General features: G+C 51.1%; 1 protein-coding gene across 3 annotated transcripts; it reads right to left on the bottom strand.

Moving 5' to 3' along the window:
• Positions 1–7763: 7763 nt before the first annotated feature.
• On the bottom strand, positions 7764–12962 carry SLC52A3 (solute carrier family 52 member 3; the record flags this gene model as incomplete). 3 transcript variants are annotated; one of them, XM_080925390.1, is made up of 4 exons in its annotated part: positions 7764–8341; positions 8639–8762; positions 10133–10620; positions 12396–12962. In XM_080925390.1, the coding sequence occupies 4 exons, from the start codon at positions 12960–12962 to the stop codon at positions 8129–8131; spliced, it is 1392 nt and encodes a 463-aa protein (XP_080781516.1). In that variant the 3' UTR covers positions 7764–8128. The 3 variants fall into 3 exon arrangements, with proteins under 3 accessions (XP_080781516.1, XP_080781517.1, XP_080781518.1); XM_080925391.1 differs by having other exon boundaries at positions 12387–12962; XM_080925392.1 differs by lacking the exon at positions 10133–10620 and having other exon boundaries at positions 8136–8341.
• Between the last annotated feature and the right edge of the window lie 1419 nt (positions 12963–14381).

Below are 14381 nucleotides of genomic sequence, written 5' to 3' on the forward strand. Positions count from 1 at the left end.
ACCCACTGGCCCTCAGGTACAAGGACAAGGTACCCATGGGAAGCAAAACAGCTTAGCAGGATCCTTACCAGAGAGGCCTCCCCTGACCATCACTGTAGATATAGTTCTGTCGTAGTGTCACAGAGGTAGACATGGTGAGTTTGTGTTTCTGCTCAGATAGACGCACCCAAGGGATCACATACCCTAGTTTAGAGGGCAGGCCTAGGTGAACATTAGTGTGTGTGTGTGGGGGGGGGCACGGTGTGTATATGAATGGATGGCATGCTTTGTGTCTGAGCTGTGTGGGTGGTCAGGGTAAGGTTAAACCACAGCACCCAGGCTTTGTGTGGCCTTAGACAGGCAGCTTAACCTCTCTGTGCCTTATTCCCACTACAGAGGGAGATATCAAAACTACGGATACTGGAGAGGATATGCCAGGGCTGAGCTGAGAGATTTGGGTGAGAGGGTTCCCCGAGGAAATGACCTCCAAGATGGCCAGGCACAGATCGAATTCCAGATGTGTCCTGCATTTGCTGTGCAACAAGGAGGTAGGTCACTTTCTCACCTCCATAATTCTAATTGTAAATGAGAATTCTCTTTCTGGTATAAGGCTGGCGGTAGTGCAGGGCCTCTCCCAGAGCCGGTGTGCAGCTGGGGTTAGACTCCACACCTCCTGCAGACCTCCACTCCAGATGTGCTGCTGCTACAGGGGCCTCCCCTGTCCCTGCCATGGGCTCACTCTTCCTTGAGTTCACACATGCCTTCTTAAATGAGGTTCAAAGCCCATTACCAAAACGGCTAGAAAACCCACTATATCCCTTCGTCCACAAGCTTTTGGGCAGAGAAATTCACATGTCTTATTCAGACTCTGGTTCATGAAGGAACTGTCCAAGTTTGTCATGGAAGGAAGGACCTGTAGAGGCGTTTCTATGGGTACCAGTGAGGGATGGGGGATGTGTGCAGAATACTCCTACCTCAGCGGATTGCCCCCACCCTTTCCTTGTGCACGTTACTCTCAATGACTTCCCATGTGTAACTTGGCGAGCGGAAGGCTTCCCCATGGAGAGCTAGGCAGACGGGTTTGTGCTCACAACAAGAATCTGGAGTTGATTTCTAGCATCTGAGGGGCAGGATGCAAAAGTCTGAGGCAAAACTGGGTTATCCTGTGAGACCTTGTTTTTAGAAAGTCAAATCAGGCTGGCAATGGCTCAGAAGTCAAAGGCACTAGCTGTTAGCCAGACAACCTGAGTTTAATCCCTGGGACCTACATGGTGGGAGAGAACTGACCTTATCCTCTGGATCAGAACGGAAGGAAAGGAACGAAAACACCTGACATACACCATGAGCACGTGGGGAGCACGCAGCAGAACACGGGTGGATTTAGCCTCATTTTGTTCACACTGGTTCTGGGCTCAGGTTTCTTGTTTCAACTATTTTTAAAATGATGAGACAGGAGCCCCAAGAGGTACAGCAAGCTGCACTGCAGCTGAGCCAGAAGCAGAACTAGAACCCAGGCTGTATGAGTCCAGTGCCTGACCACATGCCCAGAGACTCTGGACAAATTCCCGACTACACCTGCTCCCACAGCTTCCTCTCACAGGACCACATCAGCAGGCCCTGAAGCAAAGCCTAGCTCACTAGGCCAGCAAGAAAACGAAATCACTCCTCTGAAACAAAGAAAGCCCAAAGCTCACAGGAAACACAGCCAAGTATTGAAAAAAAAAAGTTCTACGTCAGGTGCAGGTGACCTTGGCAGCCCAGCAGAAGCTGCTGAAGGTGAGTTAAACAATGGGTTCTACTTATAGTCTCCTTCCTTTCTTTAGATCTTATTGAATTTTGAAAAAAAAAAAAAGCGCAAAGTCAAAGAAAAATTCAAAGTACATAAAAGTGTCAAAGAGAAAAAGAAATCACTGGAACCCCTTCGTCTCCTCTAGTTCCCTAGTAATTGGTGTGTTCCTGTTTCTCCAGACTGGGTGTTTCATCTTAGTCTGTGGGTCCAAGTCCTGCCCCAGAATTTTACTTCTCATCAGAACCCTTTTGCCTTAGTGTGGTCAGTCCTTGACACAAGGAAGTCTGGGGACTGTGGCCTCTGTTCTGGTCCACTGTGCACCGGTGAGAAGTCAGGAAGCCAGGCTCAGGCTGCTGGGCCGTAGGCTAGCTCTGAGAGGGACTGCCAACAGGTCTCCAAACCAGGATATAAAGGACAAAAGAAGACAAGAGAGATGGCTCAGTGGGTAGGGGAGCTTGCTGCCAAGACTGATGGCCTGAATTTTAGCCTCAGAACCCAGGGGAGCATCTAATACATCTGATAAAGAGGGCCGTAAAAGCACGTCACGTTCCCGGTCACCCCGGTCATCGGTTGGGGACGGCAGAGTGTAGCTGGGCTCTGGCTGCTCTTTCTCTAAAGACTGCATTCTTGCTTCCTCGTTCCTGCAGTTTAACCCTTCCTTTTCAAAAAGTTATCCTCCGTGTGGTGGGGACATATGCACCACAGAATGTGTGTGGAGGTCAGAGAACAATTTGTGGGAGTCAATTCTCTTCCTTCTCCTTCCACCAAGTGGGTTTTGGGGATCGAACTCCAGTCAGGTTTGGTAGCAAGCCTCTTTACCTGCTGAGCCATCTTGGCCAGCTAATTAAACACTTGATGGCTTTCTGCCCTGCTGTGTCTCAAGTTTTTCCTTTGGGAGCTTAAGAAGCCAGACAGGTGCTGGGGCCCAGGCAAGGTGTTTATCCCCTCTGAGCTTTGAGCTGTTCCTTCCTTTTCTGTTTTAGTTTGTTTTTGGGGTGGGGGGGTTTATTTTGTTTGTGACAGAATCTCACTCTGCAGCTCTGGCTCAGTAGAGCCCACTCCCGGGAAGGACCTGACAAAAGGGGGCAAGAGTGGCGTCTGGTCTGGAATGGGGCTAAGCAGGGAAGGCCCTTTAAAACCACAATGCTGATGGTTGCCAGGGTAGACCTCTAAGGAGATGGGTAGGTGAGGGTGCTTGGTGTGGACCAAGGAAAATGTACGTGCCTGTTTCACATGGTGGATACTTGACTCCAAAGCCATCTGGCCTGATTTTCTGTTTCCATCTTCTCGGGTCCTCTTTCCTCTGGATGAATCTTTAGTGTGAACCTTGGCATTTATACCCCAGCTCGCTAGGAAGAACTCAGAGCCAGCAAGCACCACGTGTGTGTCAGGACCTGCCATGTGAATGCAGGTGTCTGAAGAGGGCAGAAGAGGCCGTTGGATCCCTTGGAACTGGAGTCTCGGGGGTTTGTGTCTGCCCAATGTGTGTGCCAGGAACTGAACCCTGGTCCTTGTCAAGAGCATTCAGAACTCTTAACCTGTGAGGCATCTCTTCACCTCCCAATCAATCATTTTGTACGCTTTCCAGGGGACCCTGGTCCTTCTCTCATCTGGACCCAAGTGTCTGTGGCCTGGCGTGCTCTGTGGTCACGGTGCTACCCAAGAACACGCCATCCAAGAGCAAGGGGCTGTGGGATCTCAAGAGGAAGGGTCATCCACCAGTTTTCTACTGATTTCTACTCCCCTCCCGCCCACAGCAGCACAGCTGGAAATGTGGACCTGGAGGTGCACATCCTTGACCCTGGCTCTCAGGAGGACAAACAGTTTGAGGCCACCCTGGGTTGGATGGTGATCAGCAGATCAAAACTCAATTGGTTGTAGTTTTGTAGGTTAGAATTAGCCAAGGTCTCCCAGCATTAAAATGAGGATATTGGCCATTTGGGTGGAAGTTCTAGGAAAGTTGACCTGTTTCAAAATCTCTAAGGCTGTGATCAGAAACCAACTTTCCTAGTTCCCTCCCTGTTCTCTGTATGGGTTCCACTTCTGACCCTGGCAGCCACGAAGGCCTCCAGGATTTTCTTGTTGGCCTCATCAGCTGGAGCCGATGTGGGTTTATGGAGCCCATTCAGGCAACTCCAAATAAGCCGCAATTTTAGAGCCTGCTCCCTTCATTTACTTGCAAAGTCCTCTCTGGCCTGCATGTTCCCTAGTTCCAGGAATTAAGGCGTGAAAGCCCTTCGTGACCCTTCTCAGGGTGAGGCAGGGTGGAGTGCAGGGTGAACAGTTCAGCCTTGGCCAGTTTCCATCCACAGGCGAGGACACACACACACATACACAGGCCTTTAAAGGCACAAGTAAGGCCCCACCCACTGGGAGTGTTTTGCCCTATAAGGCTTTGGGTTGCCCCTGGTCAGGAAGGAAGGAACAGCTGGGCAGGAACTGGGTGGGAGTCGGAGACTTCTGGGCAGGAACAGGATTTGCCTAGACCAAAGGTAGGACTGGCTGGGCCATTCTAAACATGTCCCTGGGAGAACCACACCAACAAAATGGCCTCCAGGAGACCCCAACTTTGAGGGATTGCAGTGGCTTTCACTGGGGTCCCTGGGTAGATAGGGACCTGACCCTGGCTCTGCTCCCATCTCCCCTCATGTCCTACACTTGCTGGCTTGGCTGTTCTGTCCTGTTCCTGAGTCCCTTTGTTCCAGGAGTCAACAGGTCCTGAAAGGCATTCCTACGAGATCAGAAGGAAGGACAAAGTCCACATTTCTGCTCTGTGCTGGCTGTCGCCCAGTTCACCTAGCCAAGGTCCTCTGCTGGAGCGGCACTGTCTCTCCAGAGCACCCCAGTGCTGTCTTAGATACTTTACATCTTTTGTGGTCCTTTCAAGGTGACCCCACACAATACATTCAGGGTAACACACTGTTCTGCTCTGAATGTTCAAGGAGGTATTTCTGTGGCCCCCAGACACCTTCTCAGGCTTTTCGTCCACCTGCCTGGGGATGGTAACTTTAGCCAAGTTCCATGCTAAAACCTCAGGCTGAGTCCAGAGGCCTGATTGCTTTCTTTCTTCTCTTATTAAAATGACAGGGCCTTGTGATATTGTCTAGGTAACCCTTAAGCTCCGGGGCTCCAGTCACTGTCCTGCTTTGGCCTCCCTAGCAGTTAGGACTACCGGCTCTCTCTGCTGGCCATTGAGTGGGCTACAGAGACAGCCCACATCTTGGGCCAGACTCAACACTGGACCTGGGGAGGTAACCTAGTAAAGTACTTGCCTTGTAAGAGAGGGAACCTGAGTTCATCTCCAGCACCCGTAGCTTAGACTGCCGGGCGTGGTAGGGGTGCACGCTTCCGTAGAGAGTTCTGGAAATTCACTAGCCAGCCAGACTCACTCTGGGGTGGTGGCATGGGCAGGGGCACAGCTCATGGGCATCAAGTGATTGTGGGGAGCAGGGCACTTCCCTGTTTGTAGAGAAGGTACTGATTTACTCACAGCTGCTCAGTCACCCATAAGGATCCTGGGAGTGAAGCTCTTCCCACAGGTATGCTGAGGAGTTGAGCCATGCTGCTCCGGGGCCACTGTACAAGCTGGAGGCCCCTAAGATGGGGTGACAGTCAAACCAGACCAAATCCCCACGTGGAGGTGACTTCCTAAACGTCAACACATTGCCTTCTCGTCCCTCTACAGAGTATGAGCCAGGTCTGTGCTCTCCACAATCATTTGGTCACTGTTGGACCACCTTCCCCATCTAGGGCACTCTCTGGGTACCCTCGGCCACACCCTGCCTGGGTGTTTAAGGGAAAAGTGCAAACACAGTGTGCTCTGGCTGGGGGTGGAGTGTGCCTAGCAAATACAAGGCCCTCTAGTACTCCAGACAAATCTGTTCTTCCAGATACACAAAGAGGAGAGTTTTCATTTTCTTCAGGGTTTTTATGGAGAAAACATCTGAATGCTGTCTGTTTGAGCCTTGGGTCTATTTGAAAGCGGTCCTGCATAGTTTTGGTTTGTTGATTTAAGAGTCACCTGGGAAGAGGGAGTTTCAGCTGAGGGAGGTTGCAGTGTTTGTGGGAAATCGTCTTGATTAATGATTGATGTGGAAAAACTTGGCCCACTGTGAGGGGTGCCACCCTGGCAGGTGGCTTCCTAGGTGAAGACAAGCCACAGAAAGGGAGCCAATAAACATCGTTCCTCCTTGGTTTAGGCTCCAGGTTCCCACACGTGTTTCCTCTCAGTGCGTTTTTGGTCATGGTGCTTATCACAACATCGGAAAGCAGATTGGAGCAAAAGCTCTATCTTACGACAGAGGGCTGCTCTGCGGAGGACCCGGGGGCTTTGCCAGGAATATTAAGAAAATCTGTATCTGGTCACCCAACCTCCCGAGGTGACCAGATGCTTACTTCCAGGCATCACGCTGATCTCAAGAACACCTGTCATAAAGATATGAGCTCGGATAAGACAGTCAGCTGACACTGACGACCTCTCTACCAGGGGAGTTCAGAATGCGCTGTAAACAAAGGCCTTGCCCAGTCACCTTCCCTGAGGCTTCATCATTAGATGTTTGAGTACCTGTGTGATGGACCATGCCCCCATCTAACCATGTAAAGAGAAATTTTCTGTTTACAATTTCCAGAAGCCTTTTTTTAAAAAAATAAGACTGTATTGGGATGGAACCTTGGCCTGCATCATTAGCACACTGCTACTGAGACCCGTGCCCGGCTCCGTGTTTCTATCTCTGTAGTAGATTGACTGCAATGCCCACAGCTGCCAGATCTGAAGCTTATTTGTTTGACAACTGTTTTCTTCCCCTTCTGCCTGTGCAGAGGATGACCAGATTTTAGTCTTTATTTTGCTCCCAGTGTTTTCAAAGGTGGACGAATATCTTGGCAGCCCCCAGTAGAGTACTATCCAACCTAAACAGTGAGCAGTCTGTCTTCACTGAACCAAAAGGTGTGAGATGCCCAGCGGTTTGCGACTCTCTGCATCTTAAGGTCCAAGAAGGAAGTCTCTGTATTTCCTGCTACTTGGGAAGGGTGAATAGGAAGTAATGAAACTGTGTGTGTGTGTGTGTGTGTGTGTGTGTGTGTGTGTGTGTGTACATGCTGTTCTGCTTTGTTCAGACAACTCTCACTATTTAGTCCTTCCTGGCTTGCCTGGAACTCACTTACTGTGTAGACTAGGGTGGCTGTGAAGTCACAGAGATCTGCCTGGCTGTCTCCTTAAGGCTGGGATTAAAGGTGTGTGTCACCACTCCTGGCTTCAGTCTCTAGAGTGCTGTACCACCCACCAGCTCCCCCCCCACCCCCACCATGTGTGAGCACACTTAGCAAGAGCAGCCAGATAAGCATCATTTAAGTATTTTGACTTTGGTCACGGGACTCGGCCTTCAACAGCTGGAAGACCTCTCCAGTCCTACTTTAAGCGTAAGAGGAGTGCAGGGTGGTACAAGCCAGTAAGACAACAGTCTGAAACAGTGGGCTGGCAGGCCTCTCTCTGCTCTTGCTGCCTTGGTTCTTGACCTTGACTGAAAACAGGTTAGAATTAGGCTGATACAGTGTAGCCTTCACAGGATTCTGTGTGTGCACAGCCCCTAGTATGAAAGCAGAAAGGGCTTTAATTTTTATAAAGAGGAACAAATGCAAAACAAAGTAATAATTACAGAAAACTCATCCCGCCTGAGCCACCCTCGAGGCCCTCACTGTCCACTCTATGTCCTGTGGGTTCACTGTCAGACACAGAGCCCCTCTCAGTTCATCTCGGTGTCTCACTACCCTGGGAGACAGGGAAGGCAGAGGGCTCTACTGGGACCCAGGACCAACAGGCTTGGGAGGCAGGAAAGGGATGGAGGCAGGGTCCCAAATCCTCCGATCACTTCCAGGTTGTATGAAGAAGGGTGTTCCTACAGGAAAGAGCTCAGGAGAACCTGTTAGATGCCTAAGCCTACAAGCGAAAGGCTGTTTACTACAACCCCCCTTAAATGAGCAAACCAAGGCCTAGAGAGTCAAGAGACTTCCCCAAGGTCTCACAGTAAGCAAGAGGCAGCTTAATCTTCCAGGGGTCTTCCCCTAACATCCTCAGGCTGCCTCCAAACACTACAAACCGGATCTCTCCAAAGACTGAGAATGAAGTCTGCAGCTGGGCACAGTGTTGGGGGAGGGGCTGCGCTGTGCAACTCCAGGTTGGAAGGAGGCCTCTGTGTTAAAAAACTCAGGCTCCTGAGACCCAGATCTATGACCACTTGGGATTGGGGTTGGGGGTAGGGCTGGGAATGGGGCAAAGGGTTGTTACCCTTTGTGTCTCTGGGTTCTTCTGGCTTTTAACTTCAGTGATGGGGGTACCTGGTGTTCTGTGGTGGCCAAGTGAGCCTAGGCTGAGCAGTCCAGGCTGCAGTAGTCAGCAGAAGAGAAGAGTTTCAGTACATTGACCAGTGGGAACATGAGCAGGGCACCAATCAGAGAGCCCAGCTGCACTGCTGCCCCACACCACAAGAGGGCACTGCGACTCCGGTCACGCAAGATCACACCCAGCATCACCTTGACGTAGCTGAGACTGGCTGCAAACAGCAGCCAGGAGAGCACCTGCGGGGACAAGGCCACCAGAGACAAGATGGAGGGGGAAGAGGGCTCAAGGGCATGACCTACAGCAAAGAGTAACCTCATGGGGCTAAGGAAGAGGAAATGACCCCTGACTACAAGGAGGTCCTGTGGAGATGACCCTGGAGGGATAGGGGGGCAAAGGAGCCATCCTTCCAGGGTAGAAGGAAACCCAGGTGTCTTTCCCTCTCCCAAATGATATGGGGGAAGTGGTATCCATGGCAACGTCACCTCCTTAAGCCCTGTTTTTTTTGAGAAGTGAGAATGGGAGAGGATACTTACGATAAGGACTTCTCCACCCCAGTGACCCTGCAGGATGGGGCAGGGGCTCATAGCAGCCATGGCCATATTGTAGGCCCCAAAGCCAGTCCCCAACACTGTGAGCACCCCCAGGAATAACAGGGACCTGTGGAGAAGGACATTGAAGGAGTTGAGAAGCCTGCCTCCTGTCCCCTTCACAGACAGGACCTCCAAGGTTAGACTCTCATGAAAAAAAAAAATTCTAGACTACTTAGCTTAAGGGGAACACTGAGAGGTGTCAAAGACTTCATACCAAATCACAGTTCAACCACCTATTCCTTGAAACCGACCCTTGACCCATCTTTGACCTATCCTTGCCCGCACAACGGGAATGTGGCAGCACCCAGGGAGTGGATGAAATTTAGGGGCCATGCACCAACCGTGCGTGTTGACTATAGTTTCCTTCACGACACCAGCTCCTTGTGGAAGCCACCAGAAGGAGCTTTTATTTTTGCAGGGCCCTTCAGGGTGTGATACACTTTCTCCAGCCTCCTGCCCCACTTCTTGGGGAGAGCAACCATGAGTTTGGAGGCGATGCTAAAATTCAATAAGAATCTGGCTGGCAGCTGAAGACATTGCTTTCCTGGGACGAGGGACCTTCCCCTGGAAAGTGAGTGTTTAGCAGTGATTGACCAGCATATGCGAAACTGTCCCTGGCAGCCTTCACTTCTCGTATGTTTCTGCAAAGTGAGACCGCTTCCCCAGAGTCCACCCACCCAGACTGAGCAGCACATCTCCCTGTCCTGTACAGAAGATGAGTTTGAGATTGTGTAGTGTGCCCTCCCTCCGTCAGAGTGAGCACAGTCCACCCGACCCCAGCTTTTCTGTCTGTTCGTTGCCCAGTCTCTCTCCTTCATTGACATGACCTCAGTCAGGTTTCCAGAGCTAAGCCTGTGTCCCCAGACTTCTATCTTCCCAGAGTTTGAAGCCCTGGGTAGAACTGATGAACTCTCCTAGCTCATCCTCCCGTCCTTGCTCTTGGTCCCAGCTGGGTCTGTGTTTGTAGCAAATCTGACTGGGCAGGAGCGGCAGCAAGGCCAGGGCCTCGAAGCTCTGAGAGTCCAAGGTGAATGTTTCTCCCTGGGGGAGAGCCAGAACTCCTCACACTTTTGAACCAGGGTTCTGTCCACTCTGGTAGCCACATCTTTGCCTAGGTATCCTAGAAGAGCAACTTGATGGGGTTGGCTGAGCCAGAGGCAGGGGTAAGGCTGAACAATCCCATCTCCATTTCTCTGATAGAGAACACTGAGAACAACCCATATCACATTCCCAGACATCATAGGAGGAATTATTGTCACTCCCATTTTTCAGATAGGTACCCTAGAGGCACAGAGGCAAAGCTTTGTGTTACCCATACATTTGGAAGACCATATTACCAACCACCCCACATATTGGACAGTGAGTAGGTGGGGCTTGACACTTAGGGTTCTGAAATAAAGTGACCCCCACTAGAGTTCCCTTGGTCGGGTGGGATACCTGTTAGGTAGGAAGATGGGAAGGAAGCAGGCGAGGGGGCTGGCCACAGAGCTGAGGGTGGCAGACAGGTGGTAGGCAACAGGCCCGTAGGGCAGGCAGGAGTAGGTCTGCACCGAGGGCAGAACGCCATTGGTGAGAGCGTTGACAAAGGCCACCACGAAGTAGATGAAGGCCAGCTGGGATGGGCGGAGCGAAGATACATTGACTTCCACTGATCCCTTGCCTGGGCTGCTCACAGGGGCACCCAGTGAGCTGGTGTCCTCTGTGTCTCGTGGCCTGATAGAGTGCAGGGTGACCTGGGAGTGGAGGAGGTCCTCTATGGAGCCTTGCCGTCCCCAGGGCTGTCGCTGCAGGATGAAGAAGGCGACCAGGCAGCTGCCCATCAGGAAGGAGAGCAGTAAGAAGAACAGCAGTGGTGAGAAGCGAGGGGCCAGGTAGTGACTCTCCAAGTGCCAGGTGGGGGGTGACACGGAAGGGCTAAGGGCTCTCTGTGGAGGAACAAAGCTTCAGTCAGCCACACCCCTGGGGGAGGCAGAGATATCAGAAACAACCGCTACCTCACAGACTCCCAGATAAAACCTGGGGCTGGGGAGATCAGAGACATCTAGACCTTAGATTATCATTTCCCAGGTCTTTGTGATTTTGTTTGGGGGCCCAGGATAGCCCCCCAATAGACTCCTTTAGCACCAGTTACTCTAAACTGGTTGAGTTGGGACAAAGTCGTAGCACCCCAAGGTCCTCTAGGGAGAGATGTGGACACTTTCAGGACTGAAATAGGCAACCTTTGTCATGTCACTCACCAGATTCCATCTGAGTTTATGACTGGCCACCTTTGCTCATCAGCCATCTCCTCTCCTCTCCCAGAGTACACCCCCACACCCTGATGAACCCCAAGTCCCTGTCACTGTCTGGGACAGTTTAACTTCATGTCACCACTGAATCATGTTTGAATCTCAAATTTTTTGAACCTCCACTACACACACACCTCCACCACTCACACACACATACCTCTACCACTCACACACACACACACACACACACACACACACACACACACACACACAGCTCTACCACTCACACCTCCACCATTCACACACACACATACCTCCACCACTCACACTCACACACACACACCTCTACCACTCACACACACACACCTCCACCACTCACACATACACACCTCCACCACTCACATATACCTCCACCACTCACACACACACACACACACACACCTCCACCACTCACACACACACACACACCTCTACCACTCATACACACACACACACACACACCTCCACCACTCACACACACACACCTCCACCACTCACACACACACACACCTCCACCACTCACACACATACATCTCTACCACTCAAACACACACACCTCCACCACTCACACATACACACCTCCACCACTCACATACACCTCAACCACTCACACACACACACCTCTACGACTCACACACACACACACACACACGCACACACCTCCACCACTCACACACACACACACCTCCACCACTCACACACATACATCTCTACCACTCAAACACACACACCTCTACCACTCACACACACACACCTCCACCACTCACACACACATACCTCTACCATTCACACACTCACATACCTCTACCACTCACACACACACACACACACACACACCTCTACCACTCATATACACCTCCACCACTCACACACACACACCTCCACCACTCACACACACACACACACACCTCTACCATTCACACACACGCACACCTCCACCACTCACATACACCTCCACCACTCTCTCTCACACACACACACCTCCACCACACACACACACCTCCACCACTCACACACACACACATCTCTACCACTCAAACACACACACCTCCACCACTCTCTCACACACACACACAATACACCTCCACCACTCACACACTTTAATTTGTAGCCCTTGTCTGACAAGATGGCTCAGAGGTGAAGGCACTTGTGGCTGATGACCTGAGTTCCATCCCTAAAACCCTTGCAAAGGTGGGAGGGGAGAACTGACTACAAATCTGTCCTCTGACTCCACACTTGTGCTCTGGCTTGTGCCCCTATACACGTGTGTCAGAATCACGTGTGTCAGAATACACACAATAATAAAATAAATTAATAATAAATAAACATGTAGTTGTGTCAAATACACAAGGGAGATAGCAGACGCCAGTCCCCCCTTTCCTCTACTGGGGATGAAGCACTGTACGGTAATGGCTCTGGGTCACGCTAGGTACCTGAGTAATGGGCGTCTCCATAGTGGTCACAGGGCTCAAGGTGGTACCTGGTGTCTCCGTGACATTGACACAGGTGGTGATACCTGCGCCTTGGACAAGGGCCACCAGTGCAGGCAGGAGGCCACTGAGCCCCTCACCTATGAAGAAGGTGGTAAGATAGTACGTGGGCAGCTGGCTCATAAAGGGCAAGAAGGTGACGGAGGAAGTGCAGTCTACCAGGGCCAGGAAGAAGGTGAGGACGATGAAGGCCACACTATGCTGTCCACCCTGTATCCAGGAGGTCTTGCTCCACAGGAAGGCCAGGAGGATGCAGGCAGCTGTGCCTACGCACAGGATAAGGAAGATCACGGGCACCTCAGACAGGCAGCCGGGTCGGAAGCGATGCATCAAGGTTACTAGGAGGGGGCCTATGTTGGCCAGTTGGATGACCACAGTAAGGTAGGAGGGAAGGTACCAGCCCTCGGGCAACTCAGTCACCAGCAGAGGCAGCTCTACCCAGAGCCCATTGATGGCCACCCAGGAGCCCGTGCCAAAGACACAGACCAGCAGGTGTGTCAGGAAGGCCATTGTGGGCAGCCTGGGCCAGACGATCGCCTGTCCTCCAGGTCCGGCTGCAGAGGGGCTGGTGGAGGACACCTGGTGAGACAGTTACAGTTTCGTCATCAACGAGCCGGCTTCGCATCAGCAGAAAACATAGATGCAGTTGTTCATAGATAACCTTTGACTGGGCAAGGATTTCCTAGGCAGGTCTTAGAAATCCTGACACCATAAAAGAAAAGATTGATATATCCAACTTCAGGAATGTTAAAACTCACAGATGTAATAAATGCAAAAAAGGCAAACAAAACACCTTCTGTAAAAAATACCAACAGCATAGTCAAAAGATCTGGAGGAGATACTGTCAAAAGACTTGGTTCTTTAATATGTAAAGGGTTTTTGCCAACCAACAACTGAAAACTCCAGAAAGAAATTTGTCAAGGATATAAACAGTTTAGAGAAAAAACACATAGGTAGGCCTTTGACCCATGAACAGGTTACCAACTCTCTTCTGGATGGGAAAATGACTCCAGGATGCTATTTCCATGGTTACATGTTAATTTTCACATGATTTGGAAAAGTCAGCAGATGCAACATTTTTTTGATACTCATAGCAAAAGAAGTTTACCCATCCCACACTAGTATCTTTGATGAGCAGGTGAGGCCCAGAAAGAGTCACATGCCCAAGACTAACCAGCCGGCACATGGCATGAACCTTCGTGAATTATCACTTCAGTGGGCTCCTCCTTGGACAGAGGAAGGGGACCCCTTTGCTTTCAAAGTGTACCCTTGAGCTGGTCCTATGCCAGATCTCGCCAATTGGGTAACCGCAAGCAGACTCCAAGTCTTTTCCTTTCCCCCCTTCCTGTTCTGGTTTTGAGACAAAAATCAGACTATTTAGCCCAGGCTAGCCTAGAGCGCTAGATCTTCCCACTTTTTTCCTCAGGAGTATAAAAAGTCACCACACGCACAAATCCCTCTTTGGTCCTAGTAGTTCTAGAGCTATCTCGTGGTTGAGCCTCACCCAAGAATCTTTGATGCTTTGTCAACTCCTTTCCCTGATCCCCACACAGGAAAGCCACCTAGGAACAGGAAATGATAAAGAGATGGGAGCACGGAGTGACCAGACCTGGAGGCTATCCCATTCTCACTCAGGGCTGCCCTGGCCTGACCCCACGTTTGCTAGAGGACCTGGAGACAGGCCACTCCCAAGCTGCACCTTCAGAGCTGCACTGTGGCTTCTCCACCCAGGTTCCTGCAAAGTCTGCACCAGGGAGCCTTCCCAGCGTTCTTGCTGGGCTGGTGCTCTGGGGGCACAGGAGGACACGACGTCCTGACAGTCACCCGCTCTGCCACTTCCTGACACAGCAGATGATAAAGGGAACAGAGGGAGCCTGTAATTAAAGGAGTAATTTCCCCTCCAGGGCTGTCACGGGAAGGAGAGATGGG

This window comes from Micromys minutus (assembly GCF_963924665.1).
Source record: "Micromys minutus genome assembly, chromosome: 11".
NCBI lineage: Eukaryota > Metazoa > Chordata > Mammalia > Rodentia > Muridae > Micromys > Micromys minutus.